The sequence below is a fragment of the Barbatula barbatula genome (assembly GCF_947034865.1).
Source record: "Barbatula barbatula genome assembly, chromosome: 1".
In the NCBI taxonomy this organism is placed as follows: domain Eukaryota; kingdom Metazoa; phylum Chordata; class Actinopteri; order Cypriniformes; family Nemacheilidae; genus Barbatula; species Barbatula barbatula.
In genome coordinates, this window is record NC_136766.1 from 21,009,184 (window position 1) to 21,029,324 (window position 20,141).

Sequence of the window (20,141 nt, forward strand, 5' to 3'; positions counted from 1 at the left end):
AAGTATGCACGGAAGCTAAAACTAAAAGTAAACTGCAACTGATTTGCCAGACAACGTTCATTTCTCAGCGGAACCAAATAAAAAATTCACTTGAGGACATGTGTGCCCTAACTTTGAATGGCTATGACACTTTTTTCATTGAATTACAAGAACTAAAAGAGGATAAACCATACAGTAGGAATGTGCAATGCTTTTACGGTTATCTAAGTTGACCTTATTATCATTGCCACTTTGAATGTTTAGACCATTCATAATAAAAAGATCAAATAGTTAGCTGCACGATCTTCCATTCACACCAGGTAAAAGATTGATCCCTTGTTTGCATCATATTGTCCCCTGAGGTTCCACTAATCCTCTGTAAACAGACTGCGCAGACATCAGCAGAGAAAAAGTGTGCGTGTTTACAGCCACTGTTACCATAAAAAAGAAATGAAACAAGCTGACAGGGAGATCAGGCCAAAATTCTAATCACAGCTGACCACTTGACCACAACAACAGCCCTGAGTAATATTACAAAATTATAGTTTTTCACAAATCACTATTAATCTATTACAATTAGCATTTTTTTTCCAAAAACATTGTTACCAAATGTTGTGAGGGTAAATATCCGCACTAAGTAATTGTACTCAGTGTTCTGACGGGCAGTTATTTTATATTGACAGATTCTTTATATTACAACATATGCTGCTCCCCTAATTCCCTCCCTGGAGAATGAACCGTCATGGCACATCTAGGCAAATGGCTCACGAACATTGTGGAGTATTGCATGGAGGAATCCACAGCACTTATCACAAGTGCTTACTGCAGATCAATATAAAAGAGGAGGTGAAGGGAACAAATACAACAGCTGCTTATGAAGGCACAGAGAGAATGTAAAGGTGGAGTTGAAAATGGAAGAGAAGGGAGGATGAAACAAAGAGGCATATGTGCCAATTCATTTTAATAGGAGGCTATAATGAGTCTGTTTGGCTTATATGTTCGTTTTGGTCATCTGTTCGGTCTCATCTGCTCAATCTCATCTGCTCTTCCACTGAGATCTCGGGAACTTGGCTTGACATTGGGTTGGAATAATTATACTATTACAACAACAGTTGCGGAAATAAACCACTTCCTTTTAGGCAAAGCTTAATTAATATCAACATTCTGACCGTGTACACAGAAACCTTTTGGGGATTTGGGGGACGACTAAAATTCAGGTCTCTGTCGTTCAATGTACAAAATTGTGAGTTTATTTTATATATAGTATCTTTCCATATGCTTTTTTTATGTCCTCTATCGACCCTATCAGAAGTCCGGGGTTGTGTCAGAATTGCCATGCCTGTTGTAGGGTCGCTCAAGACAGCAAATGTGCTCAACAGAGCTGGCGGTGGTTGAGGAGCAATTAGGGTGATTCCAGCAAGGCAGTGGGGCCGGCGGTACAGGGCCGCCGGAACCCGAGCAGAATGCTAAACAGCGCTCTGATTAGTCTGATTGGAGCTCTTGGTCTTTAAGTGGACCGCAGAGATACACGAGGAGAAAGGGAGGGAGAGATAGAGGAGCACACAGTCTGTCTAATTAGCATCCCTAGAGGTGCAGGGAGGGAGGTGAAAGAGAGAATGTGAGGAGGATGCGGAGGGGGAGGGCTGGAAAGACAGCCGCCTGGAACAGTGTGAGGAGGAGAGGATGAGGAGCATGTGACAGTGAGGGGCATGAGCTCTGGCACAGAAAGCAGGTGGCAGGGTCCAGAGCTTGTGATTAATTAAACGCTTCTGTGCGCTTCATACGGATTTGCTGAGATGTGCCACAAAACAGATATTGTTTTTCCTTGCAGAACGAATAGGGTGATACATTTGGGACCACAGATATGCAAGTTTTAGAATGTTTTCACACCTGTAGAGGTTTTGTTTGATCTGAATCCGAGATTCAATTGTAACAATGTTGCATTTGTCTATTTGGTTCATTTCGCTTTCACATGCCAACATTTAAAAAATCATTTGGCAATGCAAGTCACTTCATGAATTTAGCTAACAGCGATCACCTGTCAAGACAAGCAGCTACCTAAGATTAATGTGACTTTGTTGAAAAACAATAGAAACCATCACAGAAATTCTAATGGTTTCCTTTAAAATACCAATTTGAGCCAAATCATTACAGAATTCCTTTTTGTAGTGTGTTTTGGGCATTATTTCAATATGATTTAAGGGTGTTTTAGTGGTTGCATCTGCAAGATAACACATACCAGTAGACAGAATTAAGATTTCCCTTTAAAACAATACAATTCCCATTAAAACCATAACATCTTTGAATGCATTTTAGGAGTTCTGAGTTATGTTGCTCTCTTCACTTTATTTCATTACGTCTCTTCAAGACGCACTTTTAAACATTTGTATTTTTATGCGTCTAGGATGGTTGTTCTGAAATTTGTTTGTTCGACCATATTTGCAAAACATACTATGCTGTTTGTCACCCAATATGCATCATTACCCATCATACAAAAACTGGTGTATTGAAGGTGGGACTGCTTTCAAACCACACGCGATCAGCTCCAGAGTGTTTTCAAGAGGGTCGAGATTTTTGTGTTCACAATTGCTGTGTTCATATATGCCCAAATTAACTGAACTAAGCGAGAAAACACACCAGGTTCCGGCACAATCGCTCCACATGAGCCAGGTGTGAAAACACCCTTAGTTGTAAGTGATATTTCACACATGCAGAATTTTAATGGTTATTAAATTACACCATACAGAAACTGCAAATTATTGTGTTTGCCGTAAAATACTTGAATTAAATAAACTGAATTGAATGTGTGTGGGCGTGTGTACAGAATCCAGAAGCATCATTCAGTAGTTACAGATCCAATACGAGGACAAAAAAAAGTCTAAATACTGCTGTTGTTCACCATGAATACCTTGCAAAATGTCTACCCACGCAGTCAATAGCACTCACAGATGGATAATACAATAGAAATGCTGTAATTTGGGAGCTTTTTGTCTACGGGAATGATCTGAAGAGAATGCAATCTTTCCTCCAATCAGTGGAAGCTATTTTCCCCACATCCAAAAAAAGAGATAGAGACAGGGATATAGACAAAAAAAAGAGAGAGATATGGCTTTGTCAGAGCTCAGACAGAAATGTAAATGCCGCCACACACTCAGCGGCAGCGCTGCAGCCAAATCAGAGGCGAAGCAGCAGCATGGATGTAAATAGTATTAGCTGCGCATAAGCAGGGATTTACGATATTGTGCTTGCGTTACGAAATAAATTGACTTACAATTAGGGAAGCCATTTGTTAAACAATGAGGTCGGAATGATGCCTGTTTTTAGACTGCATTCAAATTTAAGAGACAGACAAAGAAACATACCGAAACAAAGAAGCATCTGTGCGAAAAAATAAATAAGATAAAAAAAATCTGATAAAGTTAAGGAAAAAGAAGAAAAGGAAAATACAAACAACTTTTAGGTAATTCAGCACCGCATTTCCCAGAGGCACTGTGCGTCACAACCTCGCTGCTGCCACGGTAACCACAATCCTGCTGACTATATAATTCAGCTATCGACCTTATGCAATCGCGTTTCGAGAGGCACTCGGAAAAGTCACTAGACATGGCTACACTGAAACTTCTTAGACGTTGTGAAACATCAAGGGAGCTGGCAGCTCTATTTTTCAGCCCAGCTACACTATAAAGACATATGTTCTTAATCAAATACAGTAGGCATGTGCAGAGCAGAAATAACATGTAATGCAAAGTGATTGCAATGCAAATAAAGCAAGATCAAAACACTAATAAAAATGACCACGACAATGAATGTAAAACGATTTTTCCAAAGGTTAAAAAATGATTGAACTGGGACAGCAGTTATGGATGAGACGTTCGCAGACCTAGTGAGGCTAAAGAGGAACATTGTAAAACTGTAATGAGGTCTCTGAGCTAGAGATGAGGTTAAATTATCTTACAGTATGTAGTCCTTCCACGTGCTGGACCATTATTGGTTTACAAACCTAGAAACAATTTGCTCATCCCAAGTCCCTTAAAAAAACATACATTCATCCTATAAACAATATGTCACGTCTGATTCAAATGACATTAAATATCTCAATCTCGACATCTCGATAGTACATACAATGCTGTTTTCTTAGCCTGTCTGTCCTGCTCCATTTAAGCAAACACTAACCTTTACACAAACTGATTTATGCTCTCAAGAACACGATTACATGCCAATGTACTACGTTTACCCCAAAATGCTTTTTGAATGTCAGTGTATACGGTATGTAAATAATGTGTCTCTGCTGTTACAGTCCTGTATATGGCGATTGTTAGACCAAATTGCAGTTGTTGTGTAAACAAACAGCCAAAACGCAAAAAAGTTCAGTTTTAATAGAAAACTTTGTTGTATGAGTGGCCCCTTAATAAAGTAATTTTACTTTGAAACACCATGCATTGATCTGTTCAACTCACCCCCAGTTTTCTGCTCCGCATGCGGACATAGCCCTGCTTGACAATGTCATTGAAGTTGGAGGCCATGTCTGAGGAACCTGGGAACTTCTCGAAAGAATAGAGGTTTGCATCCAGCCCTTCGGTTTTCCCCCTCAGTCAATCCAACCAGCCCCTCCCTCCTTCCTTCCTTCTTCTCCTTTTTACTTTTCTTCCAGTCTCTCTCGACCTCTTCTGCTCTGCAACTTTTGTGGAGCTTCACGTCCAGAAGATCATGTAGATCTTCAGATAAGCTTCATCAGCAGGGCCTTTGAGTTTCTCCTCACTACTGCATAATGGCTAAGAGAAGAAGAGAGAATAGGCACATGTATTATTCATTTTAGAGAATGGAGGTTGCTTGTGCATGCAACATTATCATAGATTATTCATTGAAGTTCACCCACATTTGGCAAAGGAAACCCGCCCACCTGTCCACTGACTTTTTATGCCAAACATTTCAAGTTCAAAGTTCACTGCTAGACTTTTAAGAAACGGAGAGCTTCAAACGGCATAATGGCCTTAAATACAATGTACTGCCAATGTTACTTCCACACCAGCTCCACACTTTTTTTTTCAAATATACTGTATAAGTATAGCAGACTTCAAACTGGTTAGTTTACTGTAAGAATCACATGGAGGTACCTAACCCACATGTCCCATCTTGTAAACCCCCACAAACCTTCAATTTAAGTAAAACAGGACTACTGTCTTATTATAAGTAACTCAGCACACACAGGTTGGGGACAAAGTTTCTCAGCCTTTCCCAATAATCCTCCGGCCCTCAGGCCAAAGAACTGGTACATGGTTGTAAGTGCCTAACTATTGGCATCATCAGCACACTCTGGCAGAACACCTCAACGCTGCCCGAATCCCTCAGAAGAGAGCTGGGACTGAGTTTAAAATTCTTGACTGCAGTGGAACACAGACATTAAACTTTAACAAGGAGCTCATTAGCCAGGACAGAGCCAGGCTAATCGTTGTCGGCGCTGTTGGTTTTAAAAAGTGCCTCGCTCTGGGAAGGAGGGGCCGTTTGCTCCAGAAGAGGATCAGTGAATCATAATGCCATTATTATGTGCTCTCATGACCTAGCTTCAAAAGCCCTTGTCAGGAGAGTGAATAGAGAAATAAAGATAAAAGGCAGACGAAGGATAGTTGCGGAAGGATGTGGAGAATTGACTTTGAGAGGACCTCAACAGCGACTTAACGGCACAGTATAATGAGAATCGAAAATCATAACAACTCGAAAATGAAGGTTTAACAAGTCAGCACTGATATACATTTAATACTGTGAGAAGAGGTTAAGAGATAAAGAGATAAAAAGTCATGATCATGTTTTTTAGTGTAAATCCTTTTCAGATATACAATTCTTCACCTTTACTGCCAAAGCACAGTACCGCTTCAAAGTCATTCAAATCTGTTCTGTTGGCAGCGAAGAGTTACATCAAAGTGCATGTAGTGCATCATGATTGCTGTTCTTCAGTAGGAGGCAATAGATACAAATCAAGTGCAAAGTTGAAGCTAAAAAGCACCAATTTAACATAAGAGCTGCTAAGAGCCTGTTTCTGCATAAAGAATGGCGAAGAGTATGCAGCAAAGTGCCAAATAGTTAAGCTTTAGGTCAGTGTACAGCGTGAAGACGTTCTCAGAGGTTATTTTTAATTAAGACGAGTTTGAAAAGGTGTTTTTTACAGCTCTGCCAAAACACAGCTGGCAAGTAGGCAGCTATAACTGAGTTTAAGTTTTATAAGAACTTGAGAACTCTTCTATCTTGGCAATCTTGGTAATTGAAATGAGCCAAGATGGGTGTCATTGCCTGAGTTCAGGCATCTCTGCTGATCTCTGTGGCGGTGACTCAGGAATCCAGGTGTGAAGAAGACTCAGAAATAGCTAATGAACACAAGCAACAGAATACACCACCCAGTCCCCCGCAGCACTAGCGACAAACAGCTTGTTCAGCTGCAGGTGACACTAAATGTGGGAGGGAAAATGGAAGAAGAACATCTGCTTTCACGGTTAAGTGCGGGTATTGACAGAGAGCAGAGATCACACAGGAGACAAGAGTCGTCTGTTGAAAGCCCGGCTAATGATAGGCCTGCAATGCCTCGTCGCCATTTCTTTATAATCCCTGCGAGCTGACGAGTCACATATGGTTACGGGTTCAAGACCCGTTTTGAAGCTTCGTTTCACGAAACATTTCAGGATCATAATATTGATCTGGGACAGATTTATTGATTTAATGTGACGTAAATGTTGCTGTGGGAACAACAACTTGTCCAATACAATAGACACAATATTCTGTAGTCTGGATCATAAAACAAATGTTTGACAGAACACAAAGTGCTTTCAGCCATAATATCTTCAGGGTGATAACTCTACAATAGCAATACAAACAATGCAATTATATAATCTCCTTCCATTGTTGCAATATAATCTGCTGATAAAGACATTTTTGAAATTTAATGTGAATTAACACATTCTTTCATTTGCCTGAAAGTAGTTTTAAAAGGATTAAACGCTATAAAATGCAATTTTATCTCGTATTCTTTTATAATTATCCAAATAGCGATCTTGAAAAGGACCAAGAATGCGAGACATTTACTGTAGGAGAAATGAAAGCTTGTATTCGTGACACGAACATGAGATATTAGCATTTATTCATGCAGAGATCTGCACATTTCCAGTAAGTACAATGATAATCACATTACACTCACTTAACCAGCCTAAAGAAACAAAAATATATTTGTTTTACGTAAATCCTAACCAGCAACAACAAGTAAAGGGACATTCAGTCGGTCACTGAATTTCAATGTCTACACAGTAACACATGTAGTCTCACTCAATGTGAAACTTATTCAATTCTAAATGCTGCATTACGTTTAAGCATGTAAATGGACTGTGATTGTGTATTACCTTTATTTAGTTTTTACTTTTACTTACTTTATAGTGTGTAGAGAAATTACTTTGAAATGTTCTTACCACTAAGCAATAACGGATGAAAAGAAAAACTGCTAAAACAGTAGAGTTAACCTTTTTGACTTGGTCCCCTGATTTACCAGGATTCAAGAACTTGGCATGACTAAAACACTTAGGAATATCTTGCTTTGTTGTTTGTTCCATCTTATTTAGGGTTAGCTTATTTGCTGGCTTTGTATTTTTTAATTCAATTTAATGAATTTTATCTCAAGAGTTGTTGGAAGTTTGTTGAGGACCCCTAGTGTGTCTTAGCAGGTCCAGCTAGTCCTTAAACCTGTCCAGGCTGCTGTCTGCCAAATTTGGAATAGAGAATGTGAAAACCAGGGGTATAACACAAGCTCACCAAAAAGACAATATCAGATTTAGTACTTTTCAAAGGCTTGTCCCCAATTGCCCTGAGCGGCCCCAACATATACACCTTTAGCAGACGATTTAATGGTTGTGGTCAAAGCCGGAAAAAGTCCCCTAGGGAGAGAAGAAAGTAAGCCAGCAGGAGAGGCAGAGATGATGCTGATTGTCAGTTCTGATACACTCTCCATTGGATTATCTCAGAAGAAAACATGCGAATAAGACAAAGTGGCTCTTCTGGGCAAGAGACACAAGATGGACGGTGAAATATCAAATAAATGTGAATGAAAAGAGAGAAAGGTGGGCATAAAGAACAACAGAAAGAGAAGAATGTCATTTATTGTAGTTGTGTGACTATAAGGCTATAGACTATACTGGTCAGAGACTGTCTTTAGAAGGCAATAAAATAACACACATACAGTACATTGGCACGTATTAGGAGAATAAAACCACTATAATAATGATCCTTGATGAATTCAATGCACATTATAGCTGCATATTACAGTTGTGTGTTACATTTATTACATCAGTGTTCACACAGGAGAAACCACTGATCTAAAGCAAACTGTAATATTACAGTATTATCAAATTTAGCTTCTTTCCATCAGGCTTTCTCATAACAACCCTTCCTGGCTGGAAGACATCTCGTTCTCAACAGGGTTAGCTGAAAGGGGCACATTATGTTGAAAGTGTTAACTCAGCGAGGAGTTTGTATGAGGTCCCAATGAAGACCCTTTCTGCTTACTAAGGGCTGACAGCTGTCTAGAACACCCGAGGTAACCAGAAGCTTCACCAGTATGCACTACACAAATGAAGAAAGAAGGCTGACAGACAGAGAAGCAACAGAAGCTAAACACAGCAAAGTGTTATCATAAAATAAATCTGTCACCTTGCTTCCATTATGTTAGTGCATGCAAAGAAAAAGATCTCTACATCCTGTTTGGTGGCAACAAATTCAACTATATAGTGTTACCTGAAACAGTCAATGACACTATATTAGTCGTAGTGCAACACAAAAATAAATAAAGTTGCAAGTCCAATTATCGTGGTGCAAGCATGTTTGACAAAATGGGGAACAGAGCCTCAGCTGGACAATTTTAAAGAACAGGTCCTCTGGATAGTGTGGATTCAGTTGCTAACATACGAATAAAACTAATTGTGAGATGTTATGTTTAATGATGCTTGACCCCAATAAGAAAATCCTTGCAAATAGCTTTTTGTCTTTGTTGAATAAAGAACCCCCATATGTTGCACTACATGAAAAGCACAATACTTTAATGCCTTTACCTTTCGAGCAGTAAGATTACTATTTACATATACCTCTATTTTACATGAGGATCCCTGAATGCTAATAACATTCAATAAAAGGTGTGTGCTAATTGTAACCGCTATAATAAGCACCTGTTCTCCCTTTACTGTTTTACTTGTTGTGTAACTGTTCTGTTACGTTCTAGTGATAGTGGTACTTTACTTAATAAAAGAGTTTTGATGTAAATTTGCGTTCTAATTGTTATATTATTGTATGTAGTTGCTGTTTTTTTAAGCAGCAGGGCTCTAGAATCCACACTATATCAATATAGTCATAGCTGTGCATCATGGGCAACAATGCCTTTAAGCCATGTCTATATTCACAATATACTACATGGCCTCTACTACTTCATTGCTTTATTAAAAATGTAAATTGTAGAGGGAGAAAGAGAAATGAGCGAAAGAGCCGGTGACACTTTCATTTTAGTTTTTTCCTTCATCAAATATTTAACAGTATAATAGAAGCAGCTCATTTGGCCTTGTGTGGGTCTGGAAAAAACAACACAGTATAAATGTTGCAAGTTACCTAAATAAAATTAAGAATTTAATTTACATCGTCAGCTTCAAAACCATTATGAGCATGCTGCAGTGCTTTTCAGAAAACAAAAGCAGAAGGAAATCAATTCAAAACTGCACAAAAGGGTCAAGCGGGACTTGACTGGACACACTATAATTGAGTGAAGCCAATCAAAGGTTTTTAGTGACATTGACCCTCACTGCCTATATCTAATTAAAATAATGGATCAGGAATGAATCGAAAACACTCTTGAAATCACAGAGTGAAATCTGAAGATTACAGAATGCCAAGCCATGCATATTGAAGGGTAGTTGAGTTGTTCTGTCTACGACTCAATACATGACGTGACCGGCTGTTTTTACCATTAGAAAACAAGGGGATTTGTGTTTTGTGACTACAAAGACTACGCGACATACAATCAGGAAAGAAAAATGCAGGAAAAGAAAACGCGTGGAAATCGTTTCTTCACAAATGTTCTCCTCTTCTTTTGTTCTCCTCAGAATGTGGATAATTCTTAATAAATAATAACACATGCAAAAGAGATCAAAAGACCTGACCGGTTCACAGTTTCAGTCTTTATCTTTCCTTATTTGCCCTCCACCGTCCTGTATTTAACAGTGTCTCTCCCATCGTGTCTGATGAACTGAGGCAAAGCCACCAACCCTGTGATGCCACCGACCGTTAGCAGTAATGCAAAATAGCAGTGCCCTTGCTACAAAACCTATAACAAGGTATCGTTTTTTAATGGTACAGGAGCTCTCAACTTCAAGAGTTAGGAGCACCCAGCCGCATATGAATAACATGGTCGGTCTGAATGGTTGAATACAAAATAGTAAACATGCATATGATGTCTGCTGTTTTACATGGTCACAATGGCTTCGTGATTTCCTGAAATCATTTTCTTTAATCATAAAACAAAGGCCTAAATTAGATATGTGAGAGGAAAGCGATCGCATCACCCTGTCAATCGTTCCTTCCTCTACTGACCCTTATTTCTCAGGGGAACACGATCGCTTTTTGAAGATGTTTGTTCGTTATTGTATTTAATATAACGTAATGCGAACTTGCAATTGCTACACATGTGTTACAGTCATCTGCTGTTCAGCCATTGGTACGCCCTCCCATTGTGACGCAAAACAATATGTAACTTTACCTATCATGCGTGAGATGCGCACGAACATCCAAACGTCTCCGTTTAACGCATGTTTATATAGAAAAATTATGATACAGTAGTGCAGCGGCATTGAAAGAAGCATTCTGTGTGAATGGCCGGTCAAAGTGCACACGCTGTTTAAGCGACATAAAAACCGTAAACGTAAGGTAACATAAGTTTTCAAAATGTAAGTTTTCATTATTTACTTGCTGTATGTTTATTAAAATTGTACTGCTGTGTGCCGTTTCACTAATGGATTTGAGCATTAAACGTGGACATTTGCACATGGACATCAACATTTGCAAATTAAACATCATCCTCATTTATTTCTGAAATCATATTTCCAAATGTATTTAGATAAGGTCTATATTTCTTTTCCACTAGTCATGTGGTTGCTAGACGCAAATATAATAATATGAATAATATGTACTTCCCAACCACCGCAGTTAATTTGTCCATTACCACCACGGTGGTAAAAAACTGCCACGGTCACAGCCCTACAAGTATATGGCAAGTGTAATTAAATACAGTACGTGTTACCAGATCATTTGACGAAGTAAAATATCAGTGACGGGCTAGCGTAGCATTACAGTCCACATTTCTTGCAGCTAATTCATTATGATGACATAAAATAAACGTAATAAATTCAACATGATGGGCGATCGCCATACGCCTCTGGATGGTGAAAACGTGTCTCCCATATTTCCACTCTCCTGCATATAGACTTGATTTCGGCCGCAATGCAAAGCTCTGATGTGGGAGCATAAGGCTTAAATGCGAATGAGAGCATGCGTGAACCAGCCGTTCGACTTCGTTTAAAAGTATAAAGTTCTAAAGAAAAGAGCAATACAACTTAATCTAGAACATAAGCATCCCCCACAAGTTTGCTTTTGGTAGGCTACTTTTCTTTTATATTGTGCTTTTTGCTTGTATGCTGCATAGATCACAGTACACTAGTAATGTGTTGTGTCTCAAAATATCAGCGTTCATTCAAATATAATTTATTCAAACATCGTTTATGTACCCTTATGTTGTTGAAAACCTGTATGTGACTTTTCTATGAAACACAAAAGAAGATATTTAGAGAAATGTCTCAATGTCTTTGTGTCCATACAAAGGTTGACATGAGAATGAGTGAAAGATGACATGATTTGATGAGAAAATCTTTCTCATTCTCTATAAATTATATCAATAATGAATGTCCTGGTAACATGCAAGTTGGAGCTAGTACAACATAAGTCTTTAGGATGCAAAATATCGCCCGTAAAATCCCAGAAAATATTGCAAAAAGTCAGGGGTAAACTTGCAGTGAAGAGTTCAGGGAAACCAGTATCGTGAAAACACACACACGTGTCATTTATTCTGATCAAGGACGATGGAGTTTTGAGCTTGGTTTGGCTCTCTTCATTCACACTGTCAGCACTGCGAGAGTTACCTCGTAACTGGGACATGACCTCTACCACCAGGTAACCGAGAAAAAATAGAGAGGAAAAGGCAGTGGGTGGGATGAGCCCCGACAGAAAACCAATAAGGACGGCTGGACCCAGTGGGCTCAGCTGGCTTCATGACTGGCCAATTGAATTTTCCTCTCTTCTCCTTCAGTGCTGCAACTGTGAAAACCGCCTCCACATGGATCCGTGTGTGTGCGCGCTGTGTGGTGTACATCCTACTGGAGGACACTCGATCCACTGCATACACACATCAGCACTCCGAGCCAATTTCACACTGAATTAAAGAGCTTTGTTGTTCCTTGACTGCTATTGGAAGAGTGCAAGGACTCTCTCTCTCTCTCTCTTATCCAGGTGTTGTATCTCACACACTGTCTTTACAACAACCCACGTATAATACTCATTGTGCCAGAGGTGTCCTCTCATACTCCGCCTCAATGACTTGACTTGAATTTATTTTTATTCAAAAGGGGAATGATGAACATAAAGAAGAGTTGAAAGTGATTTTAATATATTTTTCTTATGAAAATGCTCAAGTGGGGAATGGTGAAGTTTCATAATCAGCTGCAGGTTGAATCAATGCTTGAGGCTCAAGCAGCAGCAGATGAGGGTTCAGATTAGGTTGAAGGGCAACTTTAATTAATATCCTATACACCAGAGGGGATTTGACCCTATAGCTACCAAATGGTCTATTCACAATGGGATGAACACAGGGAATTATCAGCAGGCATTTATGAAAAGAAGAGAGAGAGGGATTGAATATTCATGACTCATGCCCAAAGCTGATATACCAATTACACGAAAATTTACTTTTCTTTCCATAAATAATACAATGTCAAACTAAAAAAGAATTTTTTTTTTCACATTTCTGACTTTAACCTTATTTCTATCCTCAACTATTTTACAATGTGGCTAATACAGATGAATTTATAAAATGTGAATCATACATAAGACATAAGATTATTAGAAAGAGCAATACCGGAGCCCCTGCCTAACACCTTAACCTAATCATCAATGGTGTGACAGCAAATCGTACTACATTTCATTTAAACTTCACTGCTTTTAGCTACATCAACTGTTTACCAACCTTCAACTAACGACAAGGCATGACATCACCCAAACATTCAGAATCAAGGGGTTTTTATTTGCATATCATGAATTCTGACATATTGTTGTTCATTTTAAAACTGCACTGTTAAACTGTATTTTTTTAATACGGTCAAAAACCTGAATAACAGAAAAAGACCGCAAATTTACAAGAACAACAGAGAGTAAAGTCTAATTTTACAGAGAAAACCTGTTGTTTTACAGTTTATTTCTAGGGCTTCAGCTTTAGGCCAGCTGTTAGAAAGTTTACAAGATTTTTTTAAATCTTTTTCTTCAAAATATGGTTAAAATATAAAATTACAGAACAAGACTACACATTTACAAGAAAAATTAGTAAAACTATTTAATATATCCTTGCATCTTATAGATTTACAGAAAAAAATCGGTGTCGTTTTTTGTACAGATTTTTTTTACAGTGTGTATTATCCAAAATTGAATGGTGCAATATCCTTTTTAATGTCTGGTCATACGACATTACGAATTGCCAGAAGTTCAACAAATTTGAGCTTTGGAACAAAGTCAAACGTGATTATTTTTGCTACACCTTGCGTTTCACAATTGCATTCACAAGAACATGAATGGAAGTCAATGGAACTAAAATGTCTGGTGTGACCGCTGAATAAAGTTTAACACCCCCACACAGATGATTGAATTAGACAAATAAAACTGCAAAGCAGTGCAACATTCTTCTGAATGATGTGAGGGTAGGGTACAAAACTACTGACAGGGATTTCATCAAGCTACATTAACCAAACCACACCATATTGGGCATATGAGAATATTATGCATGGCTGACAAACAGAAGTGGTTTAAAAAATCTAAAAAAGTTTCAAAATCTACAGTTTTAACTTATACTACCGTCTTATTTAATACATTTAGTCATCACCTATCAACCATAAGAAATCGACACGACATCAACATCAATGAATCACTCTTCAGTAAAATGAGAACAGTGACTGAAAATCAGGTTGATTAACAGCACTCTTCTTCAAAAGAGAGAGAAAACAGATGGAAAAAACGAAGTATATGATAGATTGCTGGATGGAATGAAGATGCCTCAGTCTGGTTTACAGGCCCTGTTTGTGACCTCTTATGGAAAAATTCCCGCTCTCCTGCTACATAGTCTTAACAACAGTCTCACACACATACACGCAAGCCCCCAGAACTGGGAAGATGAGACATGATGTCTGCAAGCCTGTATCTAACACAGATAACACAGCAGCTATAAACACACATATACACACAACTTGTTTCAGCACCCCTCCTTCAGCCTGACGCGACACTTTGTCTCCATTCCTCTTTACCAGATCAGCAGAGATAAAGTTAGAAAAACACACAAGTATGTGCGTGCCTGAAAGATTTATTACGTGTGGACACTTACTCTTGTTCATGCACTTGTTTTCGACAAGATCATGATATACAAAGTTGAATTAAAAAGTTGTTTAAATGTAGAATATGGTCTTGTTTGAGTAAATGGAAAATATGAAAATGATTTTAAAAATGGTTTCACTGTGTTTAAAATGCCAAACACACACACACACACCCACTTGCGAGACTGATAAGAAGAGGAACTTTTGAGGAATCAGTCTCTGGCTTTAAAATTGAAACGACTTAAAATTTTAAGTAACATTTATTAAGTGCAAAGCCTTGGACAAGTTTATATTAGCAATAAAAAGAGCTAAGATTTATTATTTGTTGACGGTGCACAATAATAGCCTTATAAAGCATGTTGTTCAACTTCAGACACTAGAAATGCATAATTAAGTTATTATGATTAACAGCAGAAATAAAACTATAAAAACATTTGACCTCCATTTCAGTTATTAAACATGTAAAATGAATCTTGATCGGTCATAAAAATACACCTCTAGTTCCTTCAATGTTTGTTTGTGAGAAGGTGACAAAGTATTTCATTATATTGCTCGAAGTTATTCCGCATGCCGTGATGACCTTTGAGTGTCTGTCTGTTTTCTGGTGCTGTGCAAAGCCTCTTTATGACGTCTAAAGAGTGTCTCTGTGCATATTCCACAAACACAAATTTGCTCATACACTCTCAAATACCGCTGCAGGAAAACAACAAATAAAAGCATTTATAATTCATAAAATCCCCTCAGGCATGAAAGCAGAGGAGAAGACGTAGTTTGCTATCACCTGAGAGACGTTTATTGCTTTTAAACTTTATGGGGCTTTTTTGCTTGGGAACTATTAAACACATTCAAACATTTTTTATTCTGCAGTGCAGAGAGAAATTTAAACAGTGCGCAAGGCAGTCTCTGTATTCCAACACTCTGGTGTATACACAAAGGGGAAAATATGTGTGCATTTGTGTTTGGGTAAGGAATATTAAAAACTGTAAAAGCAATAGCTTTAGTGTGTAGAGAGCAGACGTTTTCTACCAAAAGAAAGATTTCAACAAGATTTATTTTGAACACGTAAGCTTACATTTGTCCTCAGTGCTTTACAACTACCTACAAACATAAATATTTTTATTGCACCAATTGGCAGAAAATGACAGCAAAAGCGTACAGCAGTAAAAACAAATATGGATGCGGATATCCTGTGTTTATCTCCGTTTATATTTGCACTCTTTATTAATCTCTCTCTCTTACTGTATGACTACAATTCTGAAACAATAAAAAAAGACATTAGCTGCCTCGCACATAATGTACTTTACACTATGGACTCACTCACAGGCGGATGAATTTTAGAAGAGTAGTGAAAAACAATTCACAATTTTACTACACTAATGCTTTCACTGTTTTCGGGTTGAAGGAAATGCAGATTTAATTGCATGCAATATGTTGCGCTACCTTTAGTCCCGACCCCTCTACTACATACGTAAGGTCGCGACCGTAAACACGCAAAGCTTCATTTTCTAAATCAAAAAATGAAAAATGTATTTATAATACAAAATTAAAGAATAGCGCATAAATACGCAAACTGGGTAGCACCTAATGTGACAGAAACCATTTCGGTTTCTTCCCATTTAGCTCATTCCCAATGGCTGGAGCTAACGAATGGACAGATGAAGGTGTTATGATGACAGTCTAGAATTTATCAAACCATCTCACAGCATGAGTGAACAAAGCTGAAAGAGCATGAGGAAAATAGAAAGCATATTTCAGACAGGTCCAAATTCCCCTCATTGTCATCACACAAAGTATTTGGCGAGGTGAAGAACAACAACCGACCAAAGGCTTCGTCTGGCTCCTGTGGAACTGAGGTCTGTCTGGAGTTTGACGCTTTCTATTCTCATCCACCCATTTGTTCCAGTGAGCATTTGCTTTGACAGTTTGGACACAACTTAGTCTAGATTTTAGAGCCATGTAGCTATTCTGAGAATGTCTTATATACAAATCTCCCTCTCCTAGTCATATTTAAGATGAGGCTCTGAACAAGGTAGGAATACTAAAACAGGCAACTCTCAGACACCAAATTCCCAGGGACATTTTAAGTTAACTAGGCCTTAAGGAAGAGAGTTATCCTAATTTGACTGATCTACAGGGAGGATAAGTAAAGGCAGGGGTTTGTAGGACAGTGGGACTGAAGAGAACATGAGTCAACGGCTGGTTTCGCTCTCACAGCATCAGCCAAAAGTTTTTAGAGACACCTCAGAAATAACAGCTAACTTTTCAACAGTCAACGTGTAAACTAATGATTCATTCACAAAATTTTTACAGATGCCAAAAAAGTGTGACATATTTTTAGTGTGACTACGTTTTTTGTCATATATTCTAAAAAAGTATACAATAACAGCATTATACACTAAGCACAGAATTAAAACAAAATGAAAGGAAAGAGCATACATAATGTTCGTGGATTTTGATTCTTGGTCTATTTCTAACTGAAATGACACATGTGTGGCTGTTTCTCATAAGAAACTTCTGTATGAGTTTCTGCCTGTCTCTTTTCAGGTAGCCTTTGGAAACAAATTAGTCATGTTTTCCAAGAATCTCTAGCTTGCTCAAAGAGTGTTTCTCTCACCCACAGATGGGTCCTGACAGCCTCGGATGACTGACAGTGAACAGAGAAAGAGATGGAGAAGATGAAGAAAGCAGAAATTAGGCACAGACAGATTGTGAGATGCAGAAACATAGGCTCTGGGAGGATATAAGAAGCTCAGAGGATTGTTGTTCACGTCAGCATTCTGGAGCCTTTGGCTTTGAAGATGGTCTCTGATGGCAGACTGAGGTGACAGACACGCACCAGTTCAAAACACTATGACGCTCTGCACTTCATCATAAAGCAGTGAGCTGAAAGAGCGAAAGAGGAGGAGAGACAGGAGAGAGGGTGAGACACTGTGGCCTGGAACAACCCCTAAAGTCTGGCCTCATCTAAACCTACAGCTGTCACTTACAACGTGTCTACACAGGACGCGAACAGCGCGAATCGACAAAAGACATTCGAAACGCATTAGAACCTATAATAATTTTTTATTTTATCCAAACTGGATGCGGTGCGACAAGCCGTGTGTCATGTAGCGCCGGTCGCTTGTGGTGTTACAGCCTTACTGGTACTGTCGGGATTAAAAATAAATAGCTTTTTTCTCAAATTAGCAAAGCCCCCAAATTCACAACCTCTTTACACATTCTGGTGTGATTATAATTTTTTTTAAATGTTTATAGTTTTGGTCTGTTTTGTCCGTTACGTTTATTTAAGGTTTAGTGCTGGGTTTAAAAAGATCACACAACTCCTGATTTAGAATATTTTAGTAGTAATTATTTAATTAAACTTTATTATATTTCACTGATCATTCGTCTAAAAAATGAAAAAACCCTTTTTAAGACACTATTTATATCTGTGGAAATTCATAAAAAACTAAACTCAACACACACCATGGCACATAATTACTTAAAAAGTTAAAAACTTTGCAAAAAAGTGTGTCTATCTATAATGCCCTAGTCTCATAACATGATTTATGGGACACAGCAAAACATCAGAGCGTGAGAGGAAAGATACAGAGAGAAAGACAGCAGGAGGAAATGCGCTCACCATTCATTTGTTATAGAGCGATTGCGTGAGGGCACAACTTCGACACAAAAACAAGCCGCGAGCCGCATCTCTATCTCTGTCATAAATTATGGATGTTGTCTGATGTCTCCTAACTGCTGTGGGGCTCTCAGGGGGCCTTCTCAGCGGCAGGCCTAGCAGAAGAGCCAAACTTATAATGTTGAGCCTTCCTCTCTAAATGTCATCTTCAGCACAGTGAGTGCTTTTCAAACGCATGGGTCATGGACCGGTGCACCGGCGGTAAAACACATTACAGTAAAAAGCAGCTCGCTTTATTCACTGAACGTTCTTTACACAGGAAAAAATGGAAACAAAGTGGTGCTCCAAATTAAAAAGTGGTCCTTGTAAAGGCAAGAATAACTGTTACAGTATTGACGCCTTGGCTACAATAGAAAATGTCATCCTAAATTAAACTTTATCTTCAAAGAAGACTACAGACCTGAGTGATACTTTGCATCATGTAGCCTGTAAATAGTTACTCCGGGAGGAATAAGAGCCATTGGGACCAGCATTTCGTCTTTAACAAGCACTTTTAACTTTGGCCAGTAAGCAGCACCTACCAACCTAGCAAAGTTAGATTAGAAGATTTAAGACACTTAGAAGACCTAACAGATAACAGTAACCATCCAGAAAATCCTTGCATTATGGTAATACTGTAAGTTTCATATTTGAAAATATAAATCGCATCAAATGCAACATGTCGGCATATGAAGAAGCCAGTGTTGTTTAGTCTAAATGTGTGCAGTAGGACAAACTGAGTTTCTCATAGTTTGATGACATCTTAAGCCATTGCTGTTTATCATTAGCTGGCCTTTTATGTTAACTAGCCCAAATGAAAGCCTTGCAACACAGGAAGGGCTAATATAAACAGGAAACTGCAGTTTGGCAAATCTTCTTCAGCAGAGTCAGCTGATGAGACCATAGAGAAATAACATTATGAGAGCTTTATATACGCACTATACTCGGCCAGATCCATAGACATGCACTACACGGGCACAATATGCAGCTGGATTTAAAGACATACTGTGACATATTGACATATTCTATAGAAACACTATTCTATAGTCAGTTTGCACAGTAAAAAAGATAATTTATTTTTAACTGGTATTATCAATCTACCAAGAGCAAATCAGAGTATGACATGAGGGGGAAGGAAGAGAGGCCACTTGTCCTATATGACATGCTATACTCAGGCACACAAACACTTCATCTCTTGCACACACACAGACAATGTCACACCGCTCATATGATTCCTTGGCTGTTTCTTCTGTCAGGGTCAAAGCCATTTACTCTGTCCCATCCATCAACACAGACCCAAACTTACAAACGTAAACAGCACACACATTTGTATGTTTTATGCTGCACTTTTAATACTGTACAAAGTGTTTATTTTTATGTGTGTCTTAAAGGCACAATATGTATAATTTTTTATTAAAAATGTTCATAAACCAGCACCACTGCATCATAGATTTTGTGCTCAGTTGTGCAACCTCACTTGTTTAAATTCAGAGATGTTTGCAATTTTAACCAGTGGATTACCTATCCTCATTGCATTGCCTGTCAACGGCGTCACAACTGCATTAGGGCTGCAGCTATCGATTATTTAACTAATCGAGAATTCTACAGATTTTTCCATCGATTAAACAGGTATTCGGATAATAAGTACTTTTTCTTTATGAAAGAGAAATACTAAATATACAAGAGAAAATAAGACAGGTCTCTTAAATTAAGTAAACACAACTAATGTTTCCTTTTAGAACAATGCAATTCTTTGTTGCTGAAATTGCATACATAAATATCGGTGAATGCGCTTTAATATTGTTGTT

At 38.3% G+C, this 20,141-nt stretch overlaps 1 protein-coding gene across 1 annotated transcript in view; it reads right to left on the bottom strand.

Annotated features, from left to right (window-relative positions):
* The window catches only part of dok4 (docking protein 4), a 41,030-nt gene that overhangs the window by 6,908 nt on the left and 13,981 nt on the right, over positions 1–20,141 (bottom strand). The window contains exon 2 of the mRNA XM_079465829.1: positions 4,437–4,751. Coding sequence (XP_079321955.1) covers positions 4,437–4,502 — 66 coding nt within the window. The 5' untranslated portion in view covers positions 4,503–4,751. The remainder of the gene's footprint in view (positions 1–4,436; positions 4,752–20,141) is intronic.